The following is a 14323-nucleotide window of genomic DNA, read 5'->3' as shown; positions in this document are numbered from 1 at the left end:
CGATTTTTCTACTTTACGATGGGTTTATCGGTGTACCAAATGCATTTTCGATTTATGATATTTTTTATTTAAGACGGATTTATCGGGAAGTATCCCCATTCTAAATCGAAGAGCATCTGCAGTCGATGAGGCCATGTGCATAGTACTTTGAGTCCTTTAAAATATGTATCTACGTACAGGGATTTACAAAGTGCCTGGCACATAGTGCTAAAAAAAAATATTTATTTATTTATTTAGAGGCGGAGTCTCGCTCTGTTGCCCAGGCTGGAGTGCAGTGGCACGATCTCGGCTCACTGCACCCTCCGACTCCTGGGTTCAAGCAATTCTCTCTGCCTCAGCCTCCCGAGTAGTTGAGATTACAGGCACCCGCCACCACGCCAGGCTAATTTTTGTATATTTTTTAGTAGAGATGGGGTTTCACCAAGTTAGCCAGGCTGGTCTTGAACTCCTGACCTCAGGTGATCCGCCCGCCTCCGCCTCCCAAAGTGCTGGGATTACACACGTGAGCCACCGCGCCCGGCCAAAAAATATTATTTTATTATTAATCGCACAACAATCTCATACAGATGCCATTCAGAAGATGAAAACGTTGAGAATTACAGAAATTAAGCAATACTTCCAAGATCTATCAGCTAAGAAACAGGGGAAGCAGGCTGAGAACCCTGGACTTCCGACTGTACCATTTCCTTTGTAGTTTAGCTACGAAATTATCATTTTACATGAATTCGGAATTGATGTAAACCTAGAAAGATGGACAGAAACAGCACAGTTAAAGAGGGATCTAGTTTATGCGGAAGTAACCCATGTGCATTGTCAGGAGGCAGCTTTTCTCATGGGAGAGGGATGCAGAGGTAGGGAAAATGTGTGAAGCCTTTAAATGCCAGGCTAAGGAGTGTGAGAGTCGTTAGTGGTTCTTGATCAGAGTGGTGGCATAATATTAACAGCATTTTATTATTCATCTGGTTGTGGACTACTGAATCAATTGGGGAGGTGGAAGTGGAGCTTCGGAGACCAGTTTGATGGCTGTTGCTGGAGTCTGGAGTATGAGGACCTTTACTTAGTATATTGAGGTAAAGAGACCTGGGAAGGTGTTCTTTTGTTAGCAGAGAGCGTTGAGGGCACATGCAAACTCCTTATATTTAAAAAGGCCTTATGAGTATGTATTGGGTTTCTTTCAAAAGCAGCTACTGCAGAGGCCTGAGAGGCCAAAAGAGCGCCTTTGGAATTAAAGCAGAGTTAGACTCCTGGCTTTGTCATTTTCTAATTATGTAGCCCAGAGGAAGTCACCTAACCTCTCTTGAGTCTTGATTTCAATTCCTCTAAGTTAGGGGTGACAAGCCCCACTTGTTTGAGCATCTGTGTAGTGCTTTAAGGCATCTAGCAATGGCGCTGCGTGTTGGTTCCCGCCTTCCCCGTGGTGTCCTGCAGGCGGGGACTGAGTAGCTAAGGACGGCGGAGGCCAGGAAAGTCGTTCTACCTGGAGACCCCGGGCTGGCACTTCTGTCCAGACCCGGACAGGCCTCCGAATGCCAGACCTTGGACCAGGCTTCGCATGGGATGACTGAGCATCCCAAGCCAGTCGGTGGGGCAGATATTTTCCTCCTCAGAGGGGCTCTGGAGCGCGCGGCAGTCCCTGGCAGCCGTGGGTACCGAGAGGACGACAGGGCAACAGTGCCGAGAGGCGGCGGCGGCTCCCGAGGCCGAGGCGTCCACCTCCGCACCGCCCGCCGGCTAACTCGCCGCGGGTGCTGGGCCGCGCTGGCCGCGTTTGAAGTCTCCGGCGCGGCTGCTGGTTGGCGGGCGCGGGTCACGTGCGCCCAGGCAGGAGTTTCCCCGACAGCTGGAGGCTGCGTGGGATCCGGCGGCGGCTCCCGAGCGCGGCGGTGCGGCCTTCCCCGCCCCCTTCCTCCCTCCTCCCCCGCCCGCTTCCGCCCGGCTTATTATCCTCCTTATTGACAAACAGAGCGGCCGCTGCGGCGACTCTCGGCGTGCGTTGATAGCCAAGCCATGGGAGACAAGAAGAGCCCCACCAGGTAACAGCGCCCGGGCCCCGGGGCCCGGACTGTGCGGGCGGCAGGGCCCTCGTGCAGGGCTTCGGGTGGCTGCCTCGCTCGCCGCCCGGGCACCGGGGCGAGCACGGGGGCGGCGCCGCTGGTGTGCGAGTGCTGCCGCGTGAGGGGGCCGGCGCCGGCCGCCCCACAATGGAGCCGCGATGGCGGCGGCTACCGGAGCGGCAGCCCGGGTGTCAGAGCGGCTGTGGCGGCGGCGAGTGCGGCCGGGCTCGCGCCCTGCCTCTTCCTGACTTCCTTCCCCCTTGGAGCCGGAGCGCGGCGCGCCGAGGGCCCGCCGGGCGGGGGTCGCGGAATTGGGGCGGGGGGCGGGGCGGGGGTGGCCGCGGGGCCCAGGCGCCGGGCGCGGCCTGCTGGTGACCCCGCGCCGCGTCGTGTCCGGGTTGTGTCCTGCAGGCCGAAGCGGCAGCCGAAGCCGTCCTCGGATGAGGGTTACTGGGACTGTAGCGTCTGCACCTTCCGGAACAGCGCCGAGGCCTTCAAGTGCATGATGTGCGATGTGCGGAAGGGCACCTCCACCCGGTGAGTCCCAGGCCTGCCCCGCGCGCCGCCGGCTGGCTGGGTAACGACCAGGGGACGCCCCTGCGGCTGCCGCCCCCTCCCATGACATTCGCGGACCCGGCGGGAGGAGGCGAGACGGAGGTGGCTGTGGCGATAGGAACTGGGTCACATTGATCGCAACCCAGGCGATGGTTTGCGGTGAGGGGTAATTGAAGAGGCTGTAAGGTTTTTTGCTGCCAAGAGAGAATAAATTATTTATGGGAGGCATTAGCTACTGCGATTTAATTCGTATCGCCGGGTGTAATGTCCCTCTCCCCACTCTGGGTATAAAAATGTTGGCTGCATTGTTGTGTTAGTGTGTAGGGATCAAGGAAAACCCATAAAATCCTCTTTAGGAGCAAAGGATGTAATTTAATTTCGTTCCTAAAAAAAGAAAAGTATCTGATTGCAGAATACACAATATATTAAACTTCTTTTCTATATGGACTTCTGGAAGGGTCAGATCAAGGTTTTATTTAGTGTTTTTATTCCAGTTCTCTAATATTTTATAAATAAGTAGTTGGAGATGAGCCCAGTCACAGGAACAGATTTTTACTGAAAGTACCTGCATATCTTTAGTTTGATTAAATGGCAGTCTCTTAGACAAATGAGATGAAAAGATCTCTGCCCATTTTCAGACTTTATTTATTGTAAGCTTGCAGTATAATAACTCTGTCTTTTAAAAAACGACTTTGAATTAAGTGGATAAAGAAAATCATCCAGGAAATTCAGTCTGGCATTCTTAATCTGTCAGCACTTAGTTATCGAGCTCCTTGATTTTTATAGGAAGGTACCCTTTGAATTAAATATAATCCTGTGATTTATTACTTAATATGTAGAGATGTATATTTTGATGTTACAAAGTTCATTAGAGACTAAACTATAACAATAAGCATACTAATCTATCTTACTGTTGCTTTAAAAAAGAGGGCATATATAATATTGACGTATGCAAATATTCAGTAGACGTTAGATTTCTAAAAAATGAGCTCTTGATTTTTTTTTTTAAAACACTTTACAGAATTTTATTAAGTTTGAAATGTAGAGACAGGAATGGTTGACAGTAACTTATTTGAAAATTTTCTTAGTGAAGCTCGCTGGCTTTGACATGCTTATTTTTTGTAAATATTATATGCTTTTTGTATATTCCCACAATGGATAAAATATTTTGTACATTTTTCATATTGAAAAAGCAAACTTTCAAACATATTCTAAATTTAAGGGATTACAGCAGAACATTCCAAAAAGAAAAAAGTGTATGCTAAAATGATTGTGGTTACTAATTTTGGACCCATTTATTAATTCTCATTTACAGTGGATAAAATATTTTGAACATTTTTTATGCTCAGAAAGCCAACTTTTAGACATATGCTAAATTTAAGGGATTATAACAGAACATTCCAAAAAGAAAAAAAGTATTTGCTAAAATGATGTGGTTACTATTTTTGGACCCGTGTTTTGTGATTTAAGTATTTTGAAAAGCAGAGTATCTTAATGGCTGTGTAAGGTTGGAGTTGGTTTAGAGTGTATTTGTATATCCGTGTTAGTACTTTGTGCTTTTTAAAATGCTCAGTAAGCAATATTTAGAAAATTTGTTTTTTGGAGGCAGGAACATTAAAGTGGAGACTATTATAATCTTGATCTCTGGTACTATATATTACTGCTTTTTGTTGTTCCCTCTCTATTTTCTTGTAGCCATTAGAAAAATACTGAAACTAGAAGAGCCTATATGTTTATTTGCAGGGACAGCAAGGAAGGGGGGAAGCTGGTGTCCTACTCCACAGCCAGTCTTGGGGTTAGAGGAACCCTGAGAAATAGAGTAGGTGGTGGCAGCTCAGAAGAGAAGAAACAGGCTGAATACCTGGCACCTGGAAGAAGAAGGAATATAGTACACAGGGGAGTTGGCCCAGGACAGAGAAGTGGGCCTAGTTTAAAAGAGGCTTGAGGCCCACCTGGGGGCCCCTGACTTTTTTTTTGTTTTTAACCGGTACATCCGAGCTCTTGTAGATCCAATTTTTAGTGGTGGAAACATTACTTGAGGAGGACTCAGAGAAGCATTGTCATTTGGATTGAAACTGAAGAGGCTCTGGGCAACTCACCAGAAATCTAAGGGACACTGTGTTCCTGAAAGTAAGTGTTCTACACTACGACCCTCTCAGCTTCTTCCTTCCTCTCTCTGAATTGTCTCTTCTCTTTTGATTTTGGCTCTAAGTTAAACCTAAGAGCTCTAATTTCTCTGTTAATCTGTTATTTTCCTAGTGGTTTCTGAAATTCAGGGTAGAATCCATGTTTGTATAGAACAGTGTGGAACAGGGTATTGTTAATAGAGAAGATATTGATTGCATCACAGAATATTAATATGTTTCCTCTCTGGTAATGTTAGAAAAACAAGATTAAAGGACTGCAGAATGCTGTTGAGAAGCAAAAGTTTCAGTAGTTGGAAGGAATAATTCTCCATAATTGACATATTAATTAACAGTTAGGGTAATTTCCAGAGTAAGGTTGGCAAGTACTAAAGCTGGGACTGGATAGCTGCAGAGCAGAAGGATGCAGTTTGCTGATGTTTTGTTTGTGTGACCCATAGATGGGATTTGAATCCTTTGGGTCAGACTGACCTTTGAACTGATTCTGCCTCATTGCCAAATGTTAGGCCAAGTCTAAGCCATTCTAGACATTTGAAAAACTTTTTTCTTTTTAAACCTGCGGAGAAGATTGAGTCCTTGTTCTACCTTTAAAGTATTTTTTTTTTTCTTTTTTCTTTTTTGAGGTAAGATCTCATTCTGTTGCCCTGGGTTGCAGTGGCATCATCCAGGCTCACTGCAGCCTCGAACTCCCAGGTTCAAGGGATCAGCCTCCCAAGTAGCTGGAACTACAGATGCACGCCATCACGTGTGGCTAATTTTCTTATTTTTTGTAGAGATGGGGATCTTTGTGTTGCCTAGGCTAGTCTCAAACTCCTGAGCTCGAGTGATCCTCCCACGTTGGCCTCCCAAAGAACTGGGATTATAGGAGTGAGCCACCATTCTGGTCCCTTTTTTTTTTTTTTTGAGACGGAGTCTTGCTCTGTAGCCCGGGCTGGACTGCAGTGGCCGGATCTCAGCTCACTGCAAGCTCCGCCTCCCGGGTTCACGCCATTCTCCTGCCTCAGCCTCCGGAGTAGCTGGGACTACAGGCGCCCGCCACCTCGCCCGGCTAGTTTTTTGTATTTTTAGTAGAGACGGGGTTTCACCGTGTTAGCCAGGATGGTCTCGATCTCCTGACCTCGTGATCCGCCCGTCTCGGCCTCCCAAAGTGCTGGGATTACAGGCTTGAGCCACCGCGCCCGGCCCATTCTGGTCCCTTTAAAGTTTTTATTGACAATATTTTTTTTTCTTTAAGGAATATTAAGTTCAAATTCTTTATATTGCAACAGAAGCCCATTTCCTTTGGGTTATATATCCATGATAGGTCATGTCTTTCTATAGAATGAAGTTACATTCATGGCATGTATTTCAAAATAAAACAATTTGTTGTAGCTTCAGTTCCTCAAATTTTAATTTATATTTTAGGGTACGTGTGCATGTTTGTTATTGGGTATATTGCAGACTCAGGGAATTGGGCTTCTAGTGTACCCTTTATCCAAATAGTGAACATTATATCCAACAGGTAATTATTCAGTCCCTCACTCCAAAATTTTTTACATTGTGCTTTTGTGAGAGAAACAGTAGTAAATGTCAAACTGACAGGAAAATTTTTAGAAGGAAAAAAATTCCACGGTGACAAATTATTTTCAAGATGCTGCACAGTGTTTATATCTGAAGTTTCTTTTCTCTCTTTCTTTCTTTTTTTTTTGGAGGGGGGCAGAATTTGAGACAGAATCTTGCTCTGTCGTCCAGGCTGGAGTACAGTGGTGTGACCTCGGCTCACTGCAGCCTCTGCCTCCCAGGTTCAAGCAATTCGCATGCCTCAGCCTCTGTAGTAGCTGGGATTACAGGTGCCTGCCACCACGCCAGGCTAATTTTTGTATTTGTAGTAGAGATGGGGTTTCACTATGCTGGCCAGGCTGGTCTCAAACTCCTGACCTCAGGTGATCCGTCTGCCTTGTCCTCCCGAAGTGCTGGGATTACAGGAGTGAGACACCATGCCCAGCCTGTCTGAAGTTTCTTATAAGGCAAGAAATGTCCCAAATATAAATGCAAGAAACTTTAGGAAATTAAGGATCATTCTTGACTGGGCCTAGTGGCCCACATGTGTAAGCCCAGCACTTTGGGAGGCTGAGACAGGAGGATTTCTTGAGGCCAGGAGTTTGAGACCAACCTGGGCAACACAGTGAGATCTTGTCTCTACTACAAATAAAAAAAATTATCTGGGTGTGGTGGTGCATGCCTGTGGTCCCACCTACTCAGGAGGCTGAAGTGGGAGGATCCCTTGAGCCCCAGAGTTTGAGGTTGCAGTGAACTGTGGTCATACCACTGCATTCCAGCCTGGGCAACAGAGTGAGACCGTGTCTCAAGAACAAAAAACATTCTGAATCGTCAGAGAAAATGAAATATTAAATATTAAGGATAGTCTGTATGAGGGTGATAATCAATGTGTGATGATGAAATTAAGACTGGTGTCTTATTGCTACTTCACCTAGGAGTGGACAGTTACTTTGCTTAATTCAGGTAGCAAGTATTTAGAAATGAAAATTATAGAATTATTGGTTTGGGTTTTAAACTGTGGTCTAAATGGTTCATACTAGGCTTTCAAATGTAACAGGTAATGTTACATTGTCTTAGAGGATATTGTAACAGTCCTATAGGTTTCGCATAGGTGTTATTTTAGAGAGCTATGAAAAAGATTTCACATAGTAGAAAGAGTAGAACAAAAATATGTGAAAGAAAAGATTTCACATAATAACTAGGTGTTATTCTAGTATCAGTTTTGTAACCTGGGTTCATATTTCATATCAACCATTTCAATATTCAGCATTCTGCAAATGTTTATTGAGCATCTTATTTAAGGGCTGAGTTGGATACTAGACATACAGTGGTGAGCAGAATGGATTTTTTTGTTTCTTTAAAATTTTACGGTTTTTGCAAATCAGAACCACCTTAACTGTACCAAGCTCCATATGTGAGGTTTAGTGTTAGTAGATCTTTCCTTTAAGTGTAGGCTGAAGAGGTGGAACTTTTTCATTAAAAATATATATTGTTTATAACTGAACACAGTATTATGGTTAGGTAAAAAGAATGAGTTATTTCAGCTTCTATTAAAAGCAAACTATAAAATTCACATTCTGAAAGAAGCTTAAACCAACTATCATCTGGTAGAAATCTTTTCAGCATCGTTGTTTTCTTGTCATACTTGCTTTCTGTCTTCAAATTTGAGGTTTGGCACTGATTCTCCTAGACCTTTTGTGTAGGAATGGGAGAAAAAAATTGAGGACCATCTACATAAGTCCTTTCTAAAGAAATGCAGGGTTCCTGAGCCCCCTCCTGTCTATCTGAGGAGCCTTTCTAGCAACCATTTAGTTGTTCAGAGACTCCTTATTCTAGGAGGTTTCTTACTTGTTTTCTGTCCGCTGTCTTAGAGGACTCACACTAGTTAATTGTATGTGGGTAAATTTTACAAGTGATTAGTGTTTGTATAGTCCGGATATCAGAGTGGTTTTCAAAGTATGGTCTGAGGGACACTGATATCTTTTTAGTTGAACCTTTCTATGAGGTTCACACTGTTTTTATAATAATATGAAGATGTTATTTGCTTTTTTCACTGTGATGGTGCAGAGGCAATGGTGGGTAAAACTGCCAGCACTTTAGCATGAATCAAAGCAGTGGCACCAAATTGCTATCTTCATTGTAATTTTCACCACCATGTACATGAATGCAGTAAGAATAATGCCAGTTTGAATTAAGAATATCCTTGAAGCAGTAAAATTTACTAATTTTATTACATCTCATATTTTAAAAAATATTTTGTCTGACAAAATGGGAACTACACATAAAGCAGCATTTACACTGCATACCAAAGTATAGCGGTTAAGAGAAAGCACGTGTGTAGTTTACTTGCAAGCAGAACTAGTCTTTTTGTCATACAACATCATTTTTACTTGAAAGACTACCTGAAATACCATAGTTATTCAGACTTGGATATTTAGCATATATTTTCTTGAAAGTGAATATATTCAAGAAATATATCACTTCAAGGAAAACATTTGATAGTATATGTTGCCAGTGATAATCACTCAAGTGAAAATTAGAATTTTTGAAAATTTGTAGCAACAATGAGCTTTAGAGTTTCTGTGTATAAAGACTTTTATGAGAAGATTAGTGGTGATATCAATGAATGTAATTTTTGACATTTTACCATGAAATGTGTCAGCATTTGGAAAATATGCATAACTCAGCAAACAAATGGTTCCTAGTTACCAATGTTTGATTTTATAAAACTGTAGTGGGTAATCCATTCGAAGTACAAAATACCAACAGATTTTAAGGGAACACTGTAAACTTCATTGATGTGGTTTCAGATTTCACATTGCACTAACCTTTGAGAAACAACTGTGTTTTTATGTAGTATCAAAGAATAACATCTATAATTATCTGAAAATGCTATTAAGCTACTTATCTCTTTTCAACTATATATCTGTGAGAGTGCAGATTTTCTTAATATTTTTGGACTAAAACAGCGTATTGCAACAAATCGAATGCTGAGACAGATGTGACAATCCAGATGTCTTCTACTAAGCCAGATGTTAGAGGTTTGCAAAAATATACAGTGCCACTCTTCATACAAAATATCTTTGTTTTGGAAAATAATAAGTTTTTAAAATAAAAATATGTCATTTAATATGTGATTGTTTATTTTTTAAATGAACTTATATATTTAGATTTTTATCAGTTTTTATTTGTAATATAGTAAATATCGATATATGACCTATATTAAGAAAAACAAAAAACAAAAAAAACTCTTAAATTTTAAAAGTGTAAATGATCCTAAGACCAAACAGTTTGTGAACTGCTGGTCTAGAGTTTATTGGCTTGGGTTTCTACATGTAATGGATTTACTTTAGTAAGTGTTCTTTTTATTTCCTTTACAGTGTGAGGACTGACAACTAGTATCCTAGTTGTTTAACTCAGTGGCCAATCTCACTCATCTTTTGATGTCTCCTTCAAAGTATTTGATGTTGTTGGCCCTTTTTTAATTGAAACTCTCCTTCCTTGATGTCTCTAACACTCCTTTTTCGTAGATTTCTATGTATATCTCTGAAACCCATTTCTGCCTCCCCAAACCTGGTATCTGTATATTCTTTACTTTGTATGTGGCATAAACTCCTTTCTGGAACTTTGGCTAGAAACCATCATTGTCTCAACTTTGATTCTAATTTGTGGTCATCCTTCTTGTCCTTTCTCTGGATTTTTCTCTTAAATATATCCTTTTTCCAGTTTATGTAGTTACAGTTCAGAAACCCATATCACTTCTCTCATGAACTATTGGACAAATTGGTCTCTCCTTTGGAATGCTACTAACATTATCTTCATTGTCTTCTTTGAAACCTATCTGATTATATTGGTCCCTGTATATTAAAAAACAATTGAGTCCTATTAGTGGCTGCTGAATAAAAGCTGAGATCCTGAGTATAGTGTTCAAGGCTATAATAATAATCTATCCCTAAACTACCTTCCTAGCTGCATTTCCTGCTGCTTATCCCAATCCTGTGTTGTGTCAGCACTGAATTATTTTTATCATATGGTACTTTTTCTTTTTCTTTTTTTTTGGAGACAGAGTCTCGCTCTGTTGCCAGGCTGGAGTGCAGTGGCACGATCTTGGCTCACTGCAATCTCTGCCTCCCAGATTCAAGCGATTCTCCTGCCTCAGCCTCCTGAGTAGCTGGGATTACAGGCGTGCGCCACCATACCCAGCTAATTTTTGTATTTTTAGTAGAGACAGGGTTTCACCATGTTGGCCAGGATGGTCACCATCTCCTGACCTCATGATCCGCCTGCCTCAGCCTCCCAAAGTGCTGTGATTACAGGCGTGAGCCACCATATGGTACTTTTTAAAGAGGCCTTCTAGGATTACTGTCCCTCCACCCCTTGGTATCATACTGATTCTATGTAGTAGAGTCAGTCACGCACTCCATAATGACATTTTGGTCAGTGGGGGACCACGTATATAGTCCCATAAAATTATAATACCATATTTTTACTTTTTCTATGTTTAGATACAAATACTTACCGTGGTGTTAGAATTACCTGCAGCATTCTGTATACTAACATCCTGTACAGGTTTGTAACCTCAGAGCAATAGGCTCTACCATATAGCCTAGGTATGTAGTAGGCTGTACCATCTGGGTTTGTATAAGTACATTCTGTGATGTTCCCACGATGAAATCACCTAACGATGCGTTTTTCAGAACATATCCCTGTCATTAAATGATGCATGGCGGTATGTGTATGTAATTATTCCTGGCGAATCACTATATTGTAGTACAATTGTCTAGACACTTACCTGCCTTACAGGGCAGAGACTGTCTTATTCACTTTGGTATTCCTAGAAGCTAATAAAATACCTGAAGTATTGTAGATATTTAAATGTTTTCAATTAATATTTATGCAAATTTGACTATTACTATTTGACACCTGACATTGCTTTTCCAATAATTTTGAACATTATGTTTGTAAAAATATTATCAAACTTTTTTGTTTCTAAGTTGTAGGTATAAATCGTTTTAGCATTATTTATTTATTTATTTTCTGAGACAGGGTTTCACTCTGTTGCCCAGGGTGGAGTGCAGTGGTGTGGATATAGCTTACTGCAGTCTCAACCTCCCTGGTTCAAGTGGTCCCCCCACCTTAGCCTCCCAAGTAGCTGGGAGTATAGGAGTGTGCCACTATGTCTGGTTAATTTTTAAATTTTTGGTAAAGAGGGGGTATCTTCCTATGTTGCCCAGTCTGGTTTCGAACTCCTGGGCCAAAGCAATACTCTCACCTTGGTTTCCAAAATGTTGGGATTACAAGCATGAGCCACTGCACCCAACTGTTTTGGCATTATATCAAGGATGATATTGTACATGAACACCTTAGCATTTTTAAGGAACAACTTTGGCAAGTTGTGTATTATTGTTATGATCTCATTTGTGGCCACTTATTAGGTCTTATTTTTCAGATTGTTGAAATTTATATAATATAGCTAAAAATGAAGTATTTCTTGACTAAAACCAATGAAGTAGTGAAAGTGTACAGCGTATTAAGAAATATATTGTATATTCCATTGCTACAAAGAGAATAAAATATCTAGGAATACAACTTACAAGGGATGTGAAGGATCTCTTCAGGAAGAACTACAAACCACTGCTCAAGGAAATAAGAGAGGACACAAACAAGTGGAAAAACATTCCATGCTCATAGATAGGAAGAATCAATATTGTGAAAATGGCCATACTTCCCAAAGTAATTTATAGATTCAGTGCTATCCCCATCAAGCTACCATTGACTTTCTTCACAGAATTAAAAAAACTAATTTAAATTTCATATGGAACCAAAAAAGAGCCTGTTTACCCAAGACAATCCTATGGAAAAACAAAACAAAACAAAACAAAAAACAAAGCTGGAGCCATCATGCTACCTGACTTCAAACTATACTACAAGGCTACAGTAACCAAAACAGCATGGTACTGATACCAAAACAGAGATATAGACCAATGGAACAGAACAGAGGCCTCAGAAATAACACCATGCATCTACAACCATCTGATCTTTGACAAACCTGACAAAAACAAACACTGGGGAAAGGATTCCCTATTTAATAAATGGTATTGGGTAAACTGGCTAGGCAAAGATACAGACCAATGGAACAGAACAGAGGCCTCAGAAATAACACCACGCATCTACAACCATCTGATCTTTGACAAACCTGACAAAAACAAACACTGGGGAAAGGATTCCCTATTTAATAAATGGTATTGGGTAAACTGGCTAGCCATATACAGAAAACTGAAACTGGATCCCTTCCTTACACCTTAGACAGAATTAACTCAAGATGGGTTAAAGACTTAAACATAAGACCTAAAACCATAAAAACCCTAGAAGAAAACTAGGCAATACCATTCAGGACATAGACATGGGCAAAGACTTTATGACTAAAACACCAAAAGCAATGGCAAAAAAAAGCCAAAATTGACAGGTGAGATCTTATTGAACTAAACAGCTTCTGTACAGCAAAATAAACTATCATCAGAGTGAACAGGCAACCTATAGAATTGGAGAAAATTTTTTGCCATCTGTCCATCCGATATCCGAATATACAAAGAAGTTAAATTTACGAGAAAAAAACAACCCCATCAAAAACTGGGCAAAGGATATAAACAGACACTTCTCAAAAGAAGACATTTATGTGGCTGACAAACATGAAAAACTCATCACTAGTCATTAGAGAAATGCACATCAAACTACAATGAGATACTATCTCATGCCAGTTAGAATGGCAATCATTAAAAAGTCTGGAAACAACAGATGCTGGAGAGGATGTGGAGAAAAAGGAATGCTTTTACACTGTGGTGGGAGTGTAAATTAGTTCAACCATTGTGGAAGACAGTGTGGTGATTCGTCAGGGATCTAGAACCAGAAATACCATTTGACCCAACAGTCTCATTAGTGGGTATATACCTAAAGGATTATAAATCATTCTACTATAAAGACACATGCACACGTATGTTTATTGCAGCACTGTTCACAAAAGCAAAGACTTGGAACCAACCCAAATGCCCATCAAAAAATATGTCATGTATATACCATGGAATACTATGCAGCCATAAAAAGGATGAGTTCATGTCCTTTGCAAGGACGTAGACGAAACTGGAACCATCATTCTCAGCAAACTAACACAGGATCAGAAAACCAAACACCACATATTCTCACTTATAAGTGGGAGTTGAACAATGAGAACACATGGACACAGGGAGGGGAACATCACACACTGGGGCCTGTCCTGGGGTGGGAGACTAGAGGAGGGATAGCATTAGGAGAATTACCTAATGTAGATGACAGGTTGATGAGTGCAGCAAACCACTGTGGCACGTGTATACCTGTGTAACAGACCTGCAGGTTCTGTGCATGTATCCCAGAACTAAAGTATAATAAAATAAATATATTGTATTCTTCACCTAAATTGTTAGTTTTCTGTTGAATGATTTTTAAAGTTAAGGTAGTTAAGGCAGACATCAAGGGCCTATAAGAAACTAAAATATTTTATAAATGCATGCTTACTGGGAAACATGCAATGAATTATGCTAGGACTACAGAATTGTGGATGAAACCCAATTCTAGCCTTTAAGGGTTTGAATTCTAGCACAGAAGATAGGTAATATTTGCTAGTGAGTAAATGCAAGCAGTTGAGAATGGATTTTCCAACATAGTTCTAGTTTTTGGAGAAGTCTGTGCTTATATGAAATCAGTTATTGTTGTGGCTATTATTTATTTTACTTTAACATCTGGGATACATGTGCAGAAAGTGCAGGTTTGTTACATAGATATACATGTGCTGTGGTAGTTTGCTGCACCTATCAACCCATCATTTAGGTTTTAAGCCTTGCATGCATTAGGTATTTGTCCTGATGCTCTGCCTCCCCTTGCCCCCCACTCCCCGACAGGCCCCAGCGTGTGATGTTCCCCTCCCTGTGTCCATGTGTTCTCATTGTTCAACTCCCACTTATGAGTAAGAACATTTGGTGTTTGGTTTTCTGTTTCTGT

General features: G+C 41.3%; 1 protein-coding gene across 3 annotated transcripts in view; it reads left to right on the top strand.

The window, feature by feature from the left end:
- The first annotated feature begins 1718 nt into the window (after positions 1–1718).
- The window catches only part of YAF2 (YY1 associated factor 2), a 79011-nt gene continuing 66406 nt past the window's right edge, over positions 1719–14323 (top strand). The window contains exons 1-3 of one of the 3 annotated variants that reach the window (XM_073020627.1): positions 1719–2033; positions 2466–2591; positions 4353–4610. In XM_073020627.1, coding sequence (XP_072876728.1) covers positions 2008–2033; positions 2466–2591; positions 4353–4554 — 354 coding nt within the window. In that variant the 5' untranslated portion in view covers positions 1719–2007 and the 3' untranslated portion in view covers positions 4555–4610. Of the gene's footprint in view, positions 2034–2465; positions 2592–4352; positions 4611–14323 lie in introns of those variants that run through there. The other 2 variants (XM_008002903.3, XM_008002907.3) reach the window with 2 other exon arrangements.

This window comes from Chlorocebus sabaeus, chromosome 11 (assembly GCF_047675955.1).
Source record: "Chlorocebus sabaeus isolate Y175 chromosome 11, mChlSab1.0.hap1, whole genome shotgun sequence".
Classification (NCBI taxonomy): domain Eukaryota; kingdom Metazoa; phylum Chordata; class Mammalia; order Primates; family Cercopithecidae; genus Chlorocebus; species Chlorocebus sabaeus.
Note: the sequence above shows the minus strand (reverse complement) of the source record. Positions and strands in the feature narration are given on the sequence as shown.